Source organism: Geotrypetes seraphini, chromosome 3 (assembly GCF_902459505.1).
Source record: "Geotrypetes seraphini chromosome 3, aGeoSer1.1, whole genome shotgun sequence".
Taxonomy (NCBI): Eukaryota; Metazoa; Chordata; class Amphibia; order Gymnophiona; family Dermophiidae; genus Geotrypetes; species Geotrypetes seraphini.
The window spans coordinates 327,400,385-327,419,164 of record NC_047086.1 but is presented as its reverse complement, the minus strand read 5'-3'; the positions used below and the strand labels follow the sequence as shown (position 1 = coordinate 327,419,164).

Genomic DNA, 18,780 nt, shown 5'->3' with positions numbered 1-18,780 from the left:
TTTCTGCAAGCCAAAGGCAAGAGTAATGGCGTGCCGTCTGACAGCCAGGCCAGGAAAAAGTAAGTTTATTGCTGTGGGCGCGGGACTGGGGCAGGGGAAAGCCATCAAAACAAAAAACGGGGGGAAACCATAAAAAAAAACTGCAAATAATTGAAATCACAAATATGGAGGGAGAAGTGTATTTCTGTAGCACTGTACATTAAAACATTCAAGAGACAGTCCCTGCTCAGTAGAGCTTACAATCTAATTAAACAGACATAGAGTACAATAGGGGGGTCAAAAAGTTTCTCAGAAATAGGTGCTTTACAAGTGAGAGGGGGTTAGAAGTTAATAGCAACCTCAAAAAAGTGGGCTTTTAGCAATGGATTTGAATACTGCCAGATACATAACTTGATATACTGACTCAGGCAATCTGTTCCAGGTATATGGTGCAGCAAGAGAGAAGGAACATAGTCTGGAGTTCACAGTAGAGGAGAAGGGTACAGGTAAGAAAGACTTGCCCGATGAATGGCGTTCCTGGGGATGAGTAAAGGGAGGGTAAGAGAGGAGAGATATTGAGGAGCTGCACAGTGAATGAACTTGTAAGTCAATAAGAGATGTTTGAACTGTATGCAGAAATGGATAGGGAGCCAATGAAGTGACTTCAGGAGGGGTGATGTGAGCACAGTGACTCTGATAAGCCATGCAACAGAATTTTGAATAGATTAATGGGGAGGGAGATGATTACATGGAAGATCTGTGAGAAGCAAGTTGCAGTAGTCTAGGTGAGAGATAAGGGTGTGGGAAAAGTTTTGTTAGTGGACTCAGGGAGGAAGGGTCAGATTTTGGCAATATTATAAAGAAAGAAACAACAGGTTTTGGCGGTCTGTTGGATTTGTGCAGAGAAACAAAGAGAGGAGTCAAATATGACACTGAGGTTGCAAGATAAGACAGGGAGGATGAGAGTGTTATCCACCAAGATAGAGAGTGGAGAGGTAGGTTTAGGTGGAAGGATAAGTAGCTCAGTCTTGACCATGTTCAGTTATAAGTGACAGTGGGACATCCAGGCAGCAATGGCGGAAAGGCAGGCTGAGACTTGGGCCTGGATTCCTGTAGAGATTTCTAGTGTAAAGAAGTAGATCTGGGAGTCATCAGAATAGAGGCGACATTGAAAACCATGTGAGGAGATAAAAGAAACCAAGGGAATGAGTATAGATGGAGAAAAGAAGAGGTCCCACGACAAATCCTTGGAGTACCCAACTGATAGTGGGATAGCAATGCAAGAGGATCCACCACTGTATACACTAAAGGTGTGATATGAGAGATAAGAGGAGAACCAAGAAAAAGCAGAGCCCTAAAATGCAAGTGAGGACAGCGTATCAAGGATAGGTGGATGTCTACAGTGTCAAAACCAGCGAACAGATCGAGAAGGATGAGGATAGAATAGAAGCCTTTGGATATGGCCAGGAATAGATAATTGGAGACTTTAGCAAGGGCATTTTTTTGTAGAATGCAAGATAATACTATTATCATAATCACAAATGCTTCCTACCTCCTGGACGTCAGATTTATACAGTTCCAGAATGAAGTCATGAAGTGGATGAGATTTCCCAACAAACACATGATCACCGCCAAGGCTATTTCTTCTAACTGTGGCAAGAGAAAAAAAAACTGTAAGTGTACCTGTAAATTGTATGATATTTCAACTCATTATACTAATCCATATCTATTTAAAATGATTGCTGTTCTTATCAATATTTTCATTTCATACCACAAATAATTCTTCATTAGTGGCATACCTTTGGTATAAAGTGATAAGAACATAAACATAAGAAAGCACAGTTACTTACCGTAACAGGTGTTATCCAGGGACAGCAGGCAGATATTCTTAACACATGGGTGACGTCACCGACGGAGCCCTCGGTACGGACCTTTTTAACTAGAAGTTTCTAGTTGGCCGCACCGCGCGTGCGCGAGTGCCTTCCCGCCCGACGGAGGAGTGCGTGGTCCCCAGTTAGGATAAGCCAGCTAAGAAGCCAACCCGGGGAGGTGGGTGGGACGTAAGAATATCTGCCTGCTGTCCCTGGATAACACCTGTTACGGTAAGTAACTGTGCTTTATCCCAGGACAAGCAGGCAGCATATTCTTAACACATGGGTGACCTCCAAGCTAACAAAGAGGGAGGGGGGATGGTTGGCCATTATGAAAATAAATTTTGTAACACAGATTGGCCGAAGTGTCCATCCCGTCTGGAGAACGCATCCAGACAGTAGTGAGTAGTGAACGTGTGAACTGAGGACCAAGTGGCTGCCTTGCAAATTTCCTCGATGGGCGTGGAACGGAGGAAAGCTACAGAAGCAGCCATAGCTCGGACTCTGTGGGCCGTGACAGCTCCTTCCAGTGAGAGACCGGCCCGAGCATAGCAGAATGCAATACAGGCAGCAAGCCAATTTGAAAGTGTCCGTTTGGAGACAGGACGACCCAAACGGTTGGGATCGAAAGACAAAAATAGCTGAGGGGATGTTCGGTGAGCTCTGGTACGATCAAGGTAGTAAGCAAGGGCACGCTTACAATCCAGCGTGTGCAACGCCTGTTCCCCAGGATGCGAGTGAGGTTTAGGGAAGAAGACGGGCAACACAATGGACTGGTTGAGGTGAAAAGCCGAGACCACCTTGGGAAGGAATTTAGGGTGGGTACGCAGAACAACCTTGTCATGGTGAAAAACAGTGAACGGTGGGTCAGCAACCAGTGCATGCAGTTCGCTAACTCTCCTGGCAGAGGTGATGGCAATTAGGAAAAGCACCTTCCAGGTAAGAAGCCTGAGCGAAGTTGTGGCAAGAGGCTCAAACGGAGGTTTCATGAGTGCTGACAGAACCACATTCAGGTCCCAGACGACAGGAGGAGGCTTGAGAGGCGGTTTGATATTGAAGAGACCTCTCATAAATCTGGAAACCAGAGGATGAGCCGTGAGGGGTTTTCCGAGAATAGGCTCATGAAACGCAGTGATGGCACTGAGGTGGACTCTGATGGAGGTAGACTTGAGGCCAGCATTGGACAGCGAGAGCAAATAATCCAATACAAGTTCCACCGCTAAAGAGGTGGGTTCATGATGATGCCGGAGACACCACGAGGAGAATCTGGTCCACTTCTGATGGTAACATTGGAGGGTGGCCGGTTTCCTGGAGGCGTCCAAAATGAGGCGGACAGGTTGAGATAGATTCTCCGGAGAGGTCAGCCCGAGAGAAACCAAGCTGTCAGGTGGAGCGAAGACAGATTGGGATGCAGTAGAGACTGATGCTGCTGTGTAAGTAGAGTAGGAAACACAGGAAGAGGAATGGGCTCCCTGGAGCTGAGTTGGAGCAGGAGGGAGAACCAGTGTTGACGAGGCCACCGAGGGGCGATGAGAATCATGGTGGCTTTGTCCTTGCGGAGCTTGGACAAGGTCCGCAACATCAGAGGAAGTGGAGGGAAGGCATACAGGAATCGATCCCTCCAATCGAGTAGGAATGCATCCGGGGCCAGATGGTGAGGAGAGAAGAGTCTGGAGCAGAAGTGGGGCAGCTGATGATTGTGAGGTGCTGCAAAGAGGTCCACCTGCGGAGTGCCCCATCGAGCAAAGATGGAGAGTAGAGTCGGAGGGTCCAACGTCCACTCGTGAGGTTGAAGGATGCGGCTGAGATTGTCGGCCAGGGAGTTCTGTTCGCCCTGGATATAGACCGCCTTGAGGAAGAGATTGCGGTCCGTGGCCCAGGTCCAGATGCGTAGAGCCTCCAAACAAAGGGGGCGAGATCCGGTGCCGCCTTGCTTGTTTATGTAGTACATGGCGACTTGATTGTCTGTGCACAGGAGGAGAACCTGAGGGCAGAGAAGATGTTGGAAAGCCTTGAGGGCGTAGAACATGGCTCTGAGTTCCAGGAAATTGATGTGATGTCGACGCTCCTGTGGGGTCCAAAGTCCCTGGGTGCGGAGATCTCCTAGGTGAGCTCCCCACGCATAGGGGGACGCATCCGTGGTGATGATCATAGAGTGAGGGGGCAGATGAAAGAGCAGACCCCTGGAAAGATTTGAGGAGTTAAACCACCATTGGAGAGATTGCTGAAGAGATGATGTCACAGAGATGGGATGAGAAAGAAGATCCGTAGTCTGTGACCATTGGTTGGCAAGAGTCCATTGAGGCGTGCGGAGGTGGAGACGTGCCAGAGGAAGGACATGTACTGTCGAGGCCATGTGTCCCAGGAGGACCATCATTTGTCGAGCAGGAATGGAGGGGTGTTTGAGCACCTGACGACAGAGGTGGAGCAGAGTCCACTGACGATCGGAGGGAAGAAAAGCCCTCATTAGAGTGGTGTCCAGAACAGCTCCGATGAATTGAAGTCGCTGGGTGGGAAGTAAGTGCGACTTGGGGTAGTTGATCTCGAACCCCAGGAGGTGGAGGAGAGAGATGGTGTGATGAGTAGCCTGTAGCACAAGTTGAGATGAAGGTGCTTTCACCAACCAATCGTCCAAGTAGGGGAACACCTGGAGGTTGTGAGACCTGAGGAAGGCCGCAACTACTATGAGGCATTTGGTGAAGACTCTGGGTGAGGAAGCGAGGCCAAACGGTAGCACCTTGTACTGATAGTGGCGGTGCAGTACTTGGAACCGCAGATAGCGGCGAGAAGTCGGATTGATGGAGATGTGAGTGTAGGCCTCTTTGAGGTCCAGGGAACATAGCCAGTCGTGCTGAGAAAGAAGAGGGTAGAGTGTGGCAAGGGAGAGCATTCTGAACTTCTCCTTTACCAGACACTTGTTGAGGTCCCTGAGATCGAGAATTGGACGGAGGTCTCCCGTCTTTTTGGGTACCAGGAAGTAGCGGGAGTAGAATCCCTGACCCCATTGATCTGGAGGTACTTCTTCGATGGCATTGAGAAGGAGGAGGGATTGAACCTCCCTCAGGAGGAGGGGGGTTTGAGATGAGTGTGAAGCAGACTCTACGGGAGGGTTGACTGATGGAAGAGTCTGGAAGTTGAGAGAGTAGCCGTGGCGGATGATGTTGAGGACCCACTGGTCCGATGTGATGACCTCCCAACGGCTGGAGAATATGGTGAGATGACCTCCGATTGGTTGTGGAAGAGGTAGCGAAGGTGGAAGACTGGCTATGCCCTGGAGAGAAGAGTCAAAAGGGCTGAGACTGCTTGGCAGGCTGAAGAGGCTTGGAGGGTTGAGTGGCCTGAGAACGAGCCTGGGCATGGTGCTGTTGTTGACGGGGCCGCCGAGGTTGTTGAGGAGGCGGATTGAGTGGCCTGGCTGAGAACCTGCGCTGATAAGACGACTGAGGTCGATAAGGTCGGGCAGGCGGAGCCTTCTTCTTTGGTTTGATCAGGGTGTCCCACCTGGTTTCATGGGCGGAGTTTCTGGGTGGTGGAATCCAGTGACTCTCCAAAAAGTTCATCCCCGAGACAGGGGGCGTTGGCTAGACGATCCTGGTGGTTGATGTCCAGGTCGGAGACTCTCAGCCAGGCCAGGCGGCGCATGGCTACGGCCATGGCAGAGGCACGGGAGGTGAGCTCGAATGAGTCGTATATCGAGCGGACCATAAACTTGCGCAATTGAAGAAGGCCAGAGATGTGCTGTTGGAACAGTGGGACCTTGCGCTCCGGCAGGTACTTTTGGAGGGCGGACAGCTGTTGGACCAAATGTTTCATATAGAAAGAAAAATGGAATGAATAGTTGTTCGCCCTGTTGGCCAGCATGGCATTCTGGTAGAGCCTCTTGCCAAACTTGTCCATGGTCTTACCCTCTCTGCCAGGAGGGGTAGAGGCATAGACACTGGAGCCCTGAGTCTTTTTTAAGGTGGATTCAACAAGAAGGGACTCATGGGGCAATTGAGACTTGTCGAACCCTGGGATAGGGATGACACGATAGAGGTTGTCCAGTTTACGGGGGGCCCCCGGTACCGTAAGGGGATTCTCCCAGTTTTTGTAAAAAGTCTCCCGTAGGATGTCTTGCACGGGAAGCTTGAGGAACTCCTTAGGAGGTTGTTCAAAATCTAAAGCCTCCAGGAAGGCTTGAGACTTTTTTGAGTCAGATTCTAAAGGAAGGGATAGGGCTGCAGACATCTCCCTTAGAAATTTCGAAAAGGAGGATTGCTCCGGTTTGGAGGTGGCATCGGGTGCCAATGGGTCCTCATCAGATGAGGAGGGATCCTCCTCGGTACCGGAAGGGGATTCCTCCCATAAGTCAGGGTCCCGGACCTCTGGTGCATGTCGAGACACCGGGGTGGAAGGTGCGGTATGGCGAGTCTTGGATAAAGATTTTCCAGAGCGCACCGAAACGGTACCAGGAGAGGAGGACCGGCGTCGATCCCGGTCCCGGGAAGTATGACGCTCTGCCTGGTGCCGAGGAGGATCCGTTGTGGTATGGGAGTGAACCACCGGATGGGTATGAAGTTGCTCAGCCGAAAGAATCGGCATGGAGGTGTTGATAGGTACCGAAGGGGTGGATACCGGGGGCTCGGTACGGGGCTCGGGCCGGTCTGGTACCGGAAGGAGCGGTGCCAGGACAGTGGGCAACAGGTGCTCGAGCTGTCGCTGTAACTGTTCCTGGAGTTGAACTTTTAAGATGGCCGAAATACGGTCATCTAGGGGTGGCATCGGAACCGCTTTCTTTTGCTTCGGTTCCTTAGATGCCGCTCCACGCCCCGGCGATGAGGAGGCCGATGACGAGGCACTCACCGAGATCGGGGCGGAGCGCTTGCGGGGTCGGCGCGAGGCCGGCAAGGTCGGTGTCGCCACCGTAGTTGGAGGGCGCTCGAGGGAAGAGGGAGGCTTCTTAGCCGGCTTACCTGGCGCCAGAGACGCCGATGCGGGGTCGGGCGGTGTCGAAGTAGACGGTGCCGATTTCTGTGGTACCGCTGTCGATGTCGAGGAGTCCATCGCCGACCCGGTGCCGAACAAAAGAGTTTGTTGAATTCTTCGGTTTTTGAGTGTTCTCTTTGTAAGAGTGGCACAGCGGGTGCAGGAGTCCGCCCGATGCTCCGGACCCAAACACTGCAAACACCAATTGTGTGGGTCAGTGAGGGAGATCGGGCGTGCACACCGCTGGCACTTTTTAAAACCGACCTGCTGGGGCATGAAGGGGAAAACAGCCTCCGCAAAATCGAACCCCGAGGCCTGTATAATGGCAACAGGCCCCGCCGGGGCAAAATCGAAAAAAGGGGAAAAAAAAGCAAAGTTTTTTTTTTTTTTTACAAATCAAAGGAAAAAGAAACCCGAAGGCAAAAGAAGAAAAAATAGGGAAAAAAGCGCGAGCGGGAAGGCAAAAAAAGTGGTTTCAACGGCCGTTGAAAAAACACACGCGTCTTCTTCGCTCCGCGGAAACGAAGAAACTGGGGACCACGCACTCCTCCGTCGGGCGGGAAGGCACTCGCGCACGCGCGGTGCGGCCAACTAGAAACTTCTAGTTAAAAAGGTCCGTACCGAGGGCTCCGTCGGTGACGTCACCCATGTGTTAAGAATATGCTGCCTGCTTGTCCTGGGATAATAGCCTTACTGAGTCAGACCAATTGTCCATCTAGCCCAGTAGCCCATCTTCACAGTGGCCAATTCAGGTCACTAGTACCTGGCAAAAACCTAAATAGTAGTAACAATCCATGTTATCGATTCAGAGCAAGCAGTGGCTTCTCTCATGTCTGTCTTAGTAACAGGCTATGGAAATTTCCTCCAGGAAATTGTCCAAACCTTTCTTAACCGCTCTTACCACAACCTCTGGCAATGCATTCCAAAGCTTAACTATTCTCTGAGTAAAAAAATATTTCTTCCTATTGGTTTAAAAAATATTTCATTGAGTGTCCCCTAGTCTTTGTAATTTTTGACGGAGTAAAAAAAATCAATCCACTTGTACCCATTCTACACCACTTAGAATTCTGTAGATTTCAATCATATCTCCTCTCAGCCCTCTCTTTTCCAAGCTGAAGAGCCCTAACCTTTTTAGTCTTTCCTCTTACAAAAGGAGTTCCATCATCTTGGTAGCTCTTCTTTGAAACTTTTCTAGTTCCGCTATAACTTTCTTGAGATAAGACGACCAGAATTGAATGTAATACTCAAGATGAGGTCTCATCATGAAGCGATATAGAGGCACTAAAACATTCTTATGTCTTGTTAACCACTGCTTTGTAAAATAATTCCTAATATATTGTTTGATATTTTGGCAGCCACTGCACTGAGTGGAAGGTTTCATCGTATTGCCTACAATGAATTTCAATCTTTTTTCTTGGGCGAAACCCCCAAGGTGGACCCTAGTCAAATTATTTATGACTAATCTTTCAATTAAGTACTTGTTCAACAGGGATGACTGACAGATGCAGGTTTTCTTATAATTATTTTAATGCAAATTTTATTTTGCCAATAGTTCATATAAGAAGTAATCACTGTTCTAATCCATTTATTTCATACAGGAACAAGAAAACTAGATTTTAAGTACAAAGTTCTGCTTCAGACCTGCCTGCTTTTTTTTAATAAGTGCAAGTGAGGACTGACTTTTTTTTTTGCATCAAGAATTATTCAATTTAGTCACTAAATTGTCTATGAAGCAAAGGTCGTTGTTTTGTTGTACAACAATCAACAGTAGCTATCTATTATATCTTGTTCATATGAAGCTTAGTAATGTATGAAAGATGAGCACTCTAATGTAAAAACCCTAAATTTCTCACAACCATCAAGGCAAAAATACCATGATTCTTACTTTCATCAGAAGTGAGGTCAGGGTAAACCTCTTCCAGAGCAGCTCTCAAACGACGCTCATCAACAAATGGTAGCAAAGCAACACCTAAAGAAAAAAAAAAAGCAATTGATTAGAGCAGTGTTTTTCAGCCTTTTTGGGCAAAGGCACACTTGTTTCATGAAAAAAATCACGAGGCACACCACCATTAGAAAATGTTAAAAAATTTAACTCTGTGCCTATATTGACTATATATAAAGTAATTCTCTTGAATAGGAATCAAATAAACCCAAAGAAAGTATTTTATAATTACTTTATTATGAAATATTAAGTAAACAGAATAGTGAAAAATTATAAAATACTTTATTCAGTGCGAAACCTGGGCCTGTTTGGCTGAACACAAAGCTGATATTCTGGCTGGAATCGAAGAAAGACACACACGTAGCTCTTCGTCAACAGCTCTCAGTCTCTCTCTGTATTTGGTTTTTATAGCATACAAAAATATACAAATATACCCTCCATCCTTTTTATTAAACCACAATAGCAGTTTTTAGCGCAGGGAGCTGCGCTGAATGCCCAGCGCTGCTCTTGACGCTCATAGGCTCCCTGCGCTAAAAACCACTATTGCGGTTTAGTAAAAAGTGACCATATTGTAAAATATAGACAGCAGATATAAATTCAGAACTGTGCATAGTAAGTGAAGGGAAGTTTTCATCTCTGGGAATTTACCCAGTTAACTATTAAGTTATTTGGGCAAATTCCTTTGAAAACTGTGGTAATACTGCCTCCACTTTGCTAAATTTAAAATAAAATCATTTTTCCTACCTTGTCTGGTGATTTCTGGTTGCACTTTCTTCTTCTGACTGTGCATCCAATCTTTCTTCCCTTCTATCAGCCTGTATGCTTTCTCTCCTCCATACCTCATTCCCTCCCCCAACTTTTTCTTCCTCTCTCCCTGACCTTTCTTTCTTTTTTTCTGTTTCTCTTCTTTCCTTCTGTTTCCCTGCCTGCCCCCTTTCTTTCTTTCTCCCTGCCGTTCCCCAAGCCACTACCACTGCCGTTGCCATCGGAGAACAGGACCCACCAATGGATAACAGGCCCCAAAGCCGACGCCGACGCATGCTCTCCCTGACGTCAATTCTGCAATCGGAGAGGAAGTTCCGCCCAGCCAGGCATCGGCTCGATAGATTAGATCGCCAAGACAAAGTGAGTCCTGGGTGATCGACTCACTTTGCCTTGGCGAGCTACTGGCGCCCCTGCCTCGGGCCCCCTGTCAGCTCCGGGCCCCTGAATGCAGGACTGGTAGTACTGCCCTGATGGCAGCCCTGCGGCACACCAGGCAACATCTCGCGGCACACTTAATACAGAAACTTAATACATTGCTCCAATTCAAGGTGCCTTATGAAGAGCCAGCCAGTTCATATATTTCTTTAGAAAACCTTTGTCTATGAAAATGCACACACAAAATAAAGCAAAGTTACTCATCTATAGCAATGTTCCCCAAGGACAGCAGGATACATTTTCAGATATGGGTGACATCATCTGACAGAGCCCCTGTTTGGAAGCTACCCAGTGTTCCATAGCTTTAAGAAGCTTTTGGAGTATACCACCAAACATGCATGAGTGCCTTCCTGCCTGGCAGTATCATATGAAAGCAAAAGGATACATCTCCTAGAGAGGTAGGAGGGGATGTGAGAATACTGTATATACTTGAATATAAACCTAGATTATTGGGCCAAAAAAAAAAGGCACCCAAAAATGGGTGTCTCGGTTTATATTTGAATCGTCTCCTTTTCAGACTCATCACAGTTCTTTTCCCGATCCTATCTTAAGTCCTGCAGGTCCAGTGGTGAGCCAGGGCAAGAGCTATTCTCCTATACTCAAAATGGCTGACGTTGAGTTTCCACAGTGGCGGCTATATTTATTTACCACCTTTTCATGAAGAGATTCACCCAAAGTGGTTACAATACATTAAATAGTAATCAGGTACTCTTAAGTATTTTCCCTATCTGTCCCAGTAGGCTCACAATCTAAATGTGGTACTTGGGGCAATGGAGGGATTAAGTGACTTGCCCAGAATCACAGGGAGCAGTCTGGGATGAAACTCACAACCCTCAGGCCACTCACTTCTACAGCAACTTTTTCCTCTTTTTTTTTTTTTTTTGGGGGGGGGGGGGAAGGCTCTCTTGGTTTATATTGTGAAGGGTTTATATTTGAGTATATATGGTAAGTATCTTGCGGTCCTTGGACAATACCTCTTACCGGTGAGTAACTTTGCTTTCTCTGAGGATAAACAGGACTTTGTTTCTCACATATGGGAATCCCTTGCTACTAGGCTCAGTGAAAAACAAGGACAATAGGGACTTGCAATGGCAAGGCCAACTAGAACCAATTACCTGAAACTATATACAGGCTTGTTGAGAATTTTAGGCCTGGAACAGAAGAAAAATAAGCCTTGGAGGGTGAAGTTGGATTCTAGACACCAAACAAATTCAGTAGAACTGTTTGACCAAACAGTCTGTCAGGTCACGTATGCTGCTCTAGGCAGTAATGAAATTTCAATGTGTACACTGATGACATTGCGGCTTTCTGAATCTCATCATGAAGGCTGATCTCAAGTGGGTTATCAATGCAGCCATGGCTCTTTGTGAGATGTGACATAACTTTCCAGCCATCCCAGCTCAGGCATAAGTGAAGGAGATGCAGTCTGCTACCCAAATGAACAATGTTCATTTTCCAGTGGCTGTCCTCCATCCTATTTGGATCAAAACAAACAAAAAGGTGGATGGACCATCTATGGGCTTTAGTCCACTCTAGACAGAAGGCTAAAGCTCACTTATAGTCTAAGATGTGCAATGCGCTTTCACCAGGATGGGCATGAAGTTTTGGGAAGAACAACAGCAGGATGACTCACTGGTTAAGATGGAACTGTACTACCTTAGGTAGGAACTTAGGATGTATTTTATGTTTATGTTTATTGTACATTTGATATTCCGCTTAATGCAAACAGTCAAAGCGGCTTTACAAATTTAAAAAGCAATTAGGTCTTGAATAACTTTCCTACCTGTCCTGAAGGCTCACAATCTAGCTAAGGTACCTAATTGAAATGAAAAAATATAATAAAATTTATATAATATAGTAAAAGAAATAAAAAAAAAATGCAAAATAATTCAAAATCAAGAATAGAAAAAAAGAAAGGCGATAAGGGAAATAAAATAAAAAAATTAAAATAGATAAAATAAACTTAGAGAAATAATCTTGCATATACAATCTCTGAAATGGCTTGTTAGTAGACCACTCAGACAGTCGATCAGCAGGTAGTTGAAGCTCCAGGCAAGGAGGCCAGATCAGGACCCAGGGACGAGCAGTCAAAGCAATCTCTAGGGGAGAAGTGGCAGGAAAACAGATGAAACGTCGAGCAACTGCACAGTACACTGTCCATCAAGATTACCAACGGGCCACCACTGAAACAGACTCCTTCCCAACCTGAAGAACAGGGCCGATGCCACATATCTTATGAGCAGCCAACAGCACCAGTGCAGAAGCGGCAAAAGCCAGATGAAACTCCTGACACTGCACTGTGGGCTGAGCACCGTTGCTCAACAACACCACTACGCAGAGCCGGCCATCGCTGAAGTAACATACCAAGGGGAAGATGTGCTGATAATTGGCCACGCCGGCCCTCCATATGTCATCATGACATCTACCAGCAACGGTCTCCCATCAGCAACAAGTCGTCCAGTAGGAAGAGAGGAGAGTCAGCAGGGTACAGTAGAATACCGGCAGATAAGAAGAGAACTACTCTGTTATGATGACTTCTTAAATGAGGTGGATCTGCCACCAGGGTCTGAAGTTCTCCGACTCTGCGAGCTGAAGTGATCACCATCAAAATATGACCTTCCAGATCAGATACTAAGCACTGATAGCAAGCATTGAGGTGAACCCTTAAGAGAGCTGGTTTTCAAACTAGACTTAGAAAGGTGAAGGAGATATTCAAGCAGGTTTTGGGCAGGGCAAGTGAGAGGGTCTAGGGCAGGCTTGTCCAACCTATGGCCCTGCGGCCAGAACCTGGTCCTCCATGTGTTGTTGTTTTTTTCTGGCCCTTAGTAATTCATGTGGTGCTTATAGCAAGATTTATAGGAGCCAACTTTTGAAAATGATTGGGGGTGTTGAACTCAAAGCTCATAACAAATTTCCCCTCACCCAGCAAAAAAAACAAAACAAAAAACATCTAGTAGTGAATGACCAGACTGTAACTAAATGTCAAGAGCAGGGCAGGTAATGGGGACAAATCAAAAGCTGGGGTCCTGTCACTCTCTCCTCCCCATCAGCTTGTCAGGATCTCACTCTCTCTCTTCATTTAGGCCACCTACAGGATTTTTCTCCAACCAATCCCTCAGCCCATCATCTACACCACACCTTTTTCTGATTGGAGGCCGAAACACGGACTGTGTCGGGTCCCTAAAGACTAAGAACATTTTATCCCTGTATTTATATATGTGCCCAGTTTTTATTTGAATCTACATTAATAAAAGTTATTTTCAAAGTTGATTTGCACAGCCCCACTCCCCACTTGGTTTCTTTTTCTGCATTGTTTAACATGGGGTTGGTTTACCTGGTTTCTGTGGTTTACACTATTTCTCCTTTTATACAGGCATAATTTGATGTTTTATATTTGGGAGCAGGGAGTTTAATAGCTCTCTTCCTGTTCCACTTCCTAAATCTTTTTTAGCCTGTTCTGCTTCTCATTTCCCTTTGACCCAGACTTCTATCTCTCTCTACACTCCCCAGGAAGCCCAAATGCACTTTTTCCTAACCTGCTGATGTTCGATGAAGGTTTAGTTCACCCATCCCTTCACTACTTCTCACTCTCCTCTACTTCCTTTCCTTGGTAGGTTTAACTCTTCTTCAATTTGTGACTCCCTCTTTATCACAGGCATGGATCATTTCCTTGCTCTGCTCTCCCCGGCTTCCTTCTTTCCGAGATTGCTTCCCCATCCCTCTTTACACTGCAACACATCACAGATCCAGCATACAGTTCCTGATCTCCCACCCCGGGAAGCGCTGCACCTGAAATAAGAGGTCAACAAGCACATCATCTGCATCCAGACCCCCCAGATCAGGGTCAGGGAGCACAAGCAAAGTGGCAGGGTGAATCTAGGACGTGCCAAAGAAATAACATCACAGAGATGCCGTGTAGGTGGACTGGTCCAAAACTCAGAGCACAAAAATTTCAAAAATTCTGAAAAGGTGTCTGGCTCTCTTTTTCAACCTCCTTGATGTCTCTCACAGGGTGTCAGTCTGTGTACTCAGTGTGACCTGCCAGAATCAGTGCTGCAGCCTGCTTTCAGCTTTCTCACAGAAGCTGGATGAGGAAATTCATTGCCATAATGCTGGTAATGGTTCAGGAAAGCTGATCTTCATGTCAAACTCCTATGTCTGACTATACCTCCACCCTGCATACCAACGTATGGGCGGAGGTGTAACGAAGCAGTGGCACCTTGCAAGACACCGCCGAGCCTAAGGGTGTCTAACATCCTGCGTTAACAGTAGATTAACAGTAGATGAGACCACATCAGGGATGGCCCTGATCTCCATAGAAAACTATAAGGCTAACAGGTTCCCAATTGGGATCGGACTATCAGCTACAGACCGGTCTGTGAATTTTCAAGCAGGCAGAGCTTCAAAATCACTCCAAGCACTAAAATACCCAAAAAGGGAACAAAATTACATTGAATTAAAAATAATAAAATGGGGAGAGCAGAACAAACACATCTGCAGTCATGCGTGCAGAAGGAAAGAGCTGTAGAGGGAGTTAAATAGCCCAGTGAAGTACTAAAGAGGCAGAGTGAAAAATCCAGAGTGGATTCCTTCTGCAGCATGCAGCTAAAGGGAAATAATTCTACTGTCTAGAATGTCTCACCCATTGCACTGGAAAATGTATTAAAATTAGTTCAATACAAAAATCACCTTATTTCTATTTTCAAATTATAAACATTTATTAACAAAGCTATACTACTACTTTATCCTCAAGCAAAAAAACAAACAAACAAACCAATTTTTATCTACCTTTGTTGTCTCTGGGTTTCAGCTTTTCTCATCTCTCTTCACTCTCTCATTACTTCCAATGTCTGCCCTCTCTTTCTGTGCCCCTTCTATATGGCTTGGCTCTCTTTCTCCCCATTCCATCCAGCCTGAGCCCCTATCTGTGTGCCTATCTCACACCTCTTTTCCAGAATCTTCATTGTGTCCCTGTCCTTATCCTCCCCCATGCTCACCATCTACCTTTAATGTTCTTACCTTCCCCCCTTTTCAGCATTACTTCTCTGTCTCTCTATTTACTCTCACCTTTTTCAGCACTACCCTCCCTTCAGCATTGCTCCCTTTCGGTGACCCTATTGCCTCTTCTCCTTTTCAGCATTGCCCCTTCTGTATCCCCCATCAACTCTCCATTTCAGTATTATCCCCCTTTGTTTGCCTATCTAGCCTCTTTCAGCATTGTTTCCTTCTGTAAACCCATCCTCTGTATCCCTATTGCCCCTTCTCTTCTCTGTGTTACTGTCTCCATTTTCAACTTATCCCTCCCTTCCCTTGTTTCTTATCCTGTAGCCAGCATCGTTCCACCTTCCATCTTCCCCCACCCCCAAGCTAGTAAGACATCTTTCCCTCTCCCCATGGTATGGCATCTTAACCTCCTCCCTCTCTCCCACCCCTCATTGCTCCTCAGGGTGTCCTGCATCTGACATTTTCCCTTCCACCTGCTTCTCACTCTCTTCCCTTGTTTCCACCTTATAGGTTAGTGTCAATCACTTCCAGTTCTCAAGCTCCACCATCAGGCATTTAAAGAAAAAAAAAATTAAATGTGGACACAATGGAAATTTAAATTAGAAGACATATAGATATTTCCAGCAGTACAGCTAAAATAGCCCAAAGTGATCAAAACAGTGAAAAGCTACTAAACAAATATAAACTAATTTTTAAAAATATGATTTTATTGCCTTAGACAATTTGTCTTCCAAGATAGTTCTCTAAAATAAATAAATAAACTAATAATTTTGATTGAGAATTGCTTTGACCAATAAATGTTTTTCTTTACTTTCTTTACTGGATACATTAGTACTAGAGACAGATATGAAATTAAGTATCTATAATAATAAAATGCTAGCAACGCATGCGCCCTCTCGCCGCGTGTTCCCTGACATCTGATCTGTCGCGCTGTGCCCGCGGTGAGAGTGCGCATGCGCGCTTACTACGTCATCAGGACCGCAGCCAGCCGCCGATCGCCTCCACAAGCCGGGACCGCAGCCAGCCGCCGCGACATGGTGGAAGAACAGCAGCAGCCCCCGAAGCTCCTCACCAGCCTGTCCCGCCCCCTCGAGAAGGGCTGAAAAGCTGGCCTCACGCGCTCTGCAACCAACTGCCGCTCGCCTCCGCCTGCCAGGGTGATGCGCAGGCCCGGGGGCTCCCGCAGTGTCCGGAAGCGGCGATAGCGGCGCTGCTGCTGGTGGCGCTGCGCCAGCTGCTGTGCGCGAGCGACACACCAAAGCTGGATCCCGCCTGTCGGCAGCGGTTCGACGAGGTGGCGAACGCCAGCGCCGGGGCTGCTGGACCCAGTTCCAGGAGCTCAACCGCCTCCTCTACAACGTCTCAGCTCCCACACTCTTCAAAGTGCTACTCTCCTCATCTGGAAACGCTGCTCCTCTCCTCCTGTTCCACCATCCCTCAACTTGCAGTTCTGTCTTCCTCCCATCAGTTCTCATCTTTCTGCACTGCTCCTCTCCGCCCCCCCTCAGCTCCCACACTCTTCAAAGTGCTGCTCTCCTACCTCAACTTGCAATTTCCTATGTCTTCCTCCTTTCCTGCTCCCATCACTCCTCATCTTTTTGTACTGCTACCCTCCCTCCCACATTTGCCACACTCCTCAAAGTGCTGCTCTCCTTCCCTTATTCTGCAACAGTTCCCCCCACCACTCATTTTGCAATGCTGCTCCAGATCTCCTCCCCCAGATCCTACCACCCCTCATTATGCAATGCTGTCTTGCCCCCCCCCAAGCTCCAATCACTCCCTATGTGATAGCGCTGCTCTCCTCGCCATAGCTCCCACCTTCCCCCATATGGCAGTGTTGCTCCCTCAACCCCTCATGAGATGGAACTGCTCCACCTCCCTCCATCAGCAATCCCAAGAGGTTAGCACTGCAGAAAGGCCTGTTTTGGGAGGGGAGGTATGGGTGATTGCTTCTGTACTTTTGCTAGCCGCCGCGCCCAGGCGGTCCGCTATTTCCAGCCCGCTGTCGGTGCCTGCAGGCCGCGGTGTCAGTTTCAGGCTCGCGCAGCGGTGACTGACAGGAGGAGTTGGTTTCGGCCACATGCGCCGGTGTGGAGCAGCGGCTGCCAGGAGGAGGCCTTCACAGAGTGGCGCTGGCGGCCCTCCTTCAAGGCAGCACAGCTAAAGCACTCAGGTAGTACATAGGACGGGGGGGGGGGAAAGGAAGGGAGGCCTACTGCTGAACAGGGAGAGCATGAAGAGGTGCTGATGGACAGGGGGGGGGGGAAAGGAAGGGAGGCCTACTGCTGAACAGGGGGAGCAGGAAGAGGTGCTGATGGACAGGGGGGGGGGAAAGGAAGGGAGGCCTACTGCAGGACAGGGGGAGCACAGAAAGCGGCTAAGAAGACAGAGAGAGAAAGAAATAAAGACAGACACACACACATATTCTAGCACCCGTTAATGTAACGGGCTATAAAGCTAGTAAGAGTCATATTTCTCTGAACTAGTGTTGTCTGCCGATTCGCCCTGTTGAATCTTTTGATTCAATTTCAATGACACAGCTTTTAAGGTTTAAACATTTTATTTAGCTAAGGCAATATCATGTCAAAAATAAGAACATCCAATCTATAACATAGCTTTAAAATTAGTTAGAAACATGGGGTGGTGCTAGCAGAAAAGAGGGCCGGAGAGGCGCCAGTGCCAGCTGATTGCCTACAGGATGTGCCTCTCCTTCCCAGTGTGCTGCGGCACACCTGAAATCTCAGAAAGCACACAGTTTGCAATACACTGCCCTAATCCCTTGAATTGCTAAATGTTGTGGCTTGATATAAATTCAGGTGTCAGCAGACTGCCTTCAGCTGTTGGGTCCCTCTGCTATCCCCCCTCTGCTATCTCTGTGTTGTTCATCTCTCCCTCTCCTCATTTTTCCCTCCTCCACCAAGTCCATCTCGTCCTCCCCCCCTTGCATCTACCTTTATTTTGTTGTAAAAATTTGTTGCCGGTGGCAGTTGTGAATCTAGCAATCCACAGTGCTCTCCTGCTGCCGCTCCTTGCGTCTTCTCTCCAATATGGTCCACCCTCAGTGACAACTTCCTGTTTTCGCTAGGGCAGACGCAATGGAGAGATGATGCCCGGTCTAGCAGCAGGGTAGCTCTGTGAATCGCATTTGCTAGCACTGCTTGGCAACAACTTTTGCGGGGCGGAACAGGGGGAGGGGGGAATTAGATAAACGCTATTGGGGGCAGGAGGGTGACGGGATCGATTCTGGGATGGAGTGTGCTGAACGAGTTAACCAGTAAAAAAAATAAAATAAAAGGAAAAAGAGAAGAAGCCAGGGAGATGTGGGCTCACCTTGCTGCCTATCTGCTCACACAGGCTCGCTCAAGCATTCCCTTTGCTGAAGTCCTTCTGATGTAACTTCCTGTTTCACGTAACAGGAAGTTACATTAGATGGAAGGACTCTGGCAGAGGGAAAGCCCAAACGGGCCTCTGCAAAATAGATCAGCTGCAAGGGGGCTGTTGCCACTGCTCATGAATAGGTGAGTCTGTTTTTTTCTGGAAACAAATCGATTCACCTGAAGTGAATCGGTGAATCAATTCGAATTGGGAATCGGGCAACTCTACTCTGAAACAATATGCTATTTAGTCTGATCAATCAGGAATCTCGATTTTTCTAATATATGATTTTTTTTAAGAAAACATCTGTCAGATTTGTTTTAGATCAACATTAAACTTAAAAATATGTTTTTTCCCAACTCTTTTATTTGAACATAACAATAAATCAGTACACAACACATGCAAGATACAAATGCACATGTCTGGTAAACTAGCCTCAGATTT

General features: G+C 47.1%; 1 protein-coding gene across 1 annotated transcript in view; it reads right to left on the bottom strand.

Annotated features, from left to right (window-relative positions):
- Positions 1-18,780, bottom strand: part of XRN2 (5'-3' exoribonuclease 2) — a 302,991-nt gene that overhangs the window by 120,981 nt on the left and 163,230 nt on the right. The window contains exons 21-22 of the mRNA XM_033938550.1: positions 8,701-8,784; positions 1,532-1,629 (exon numbers count right to left, since the gene is read on the bottom strand). Of these exons, the coding sequence (XP_033794441.1) occupies positions 1,532-1,629; positions 8,701-8,784 (182 nt within the window). The remainder of the gene's footprint in view (positions 1-1,531; positions 1,630-8,700; positions 8,785-18,780) is intronic.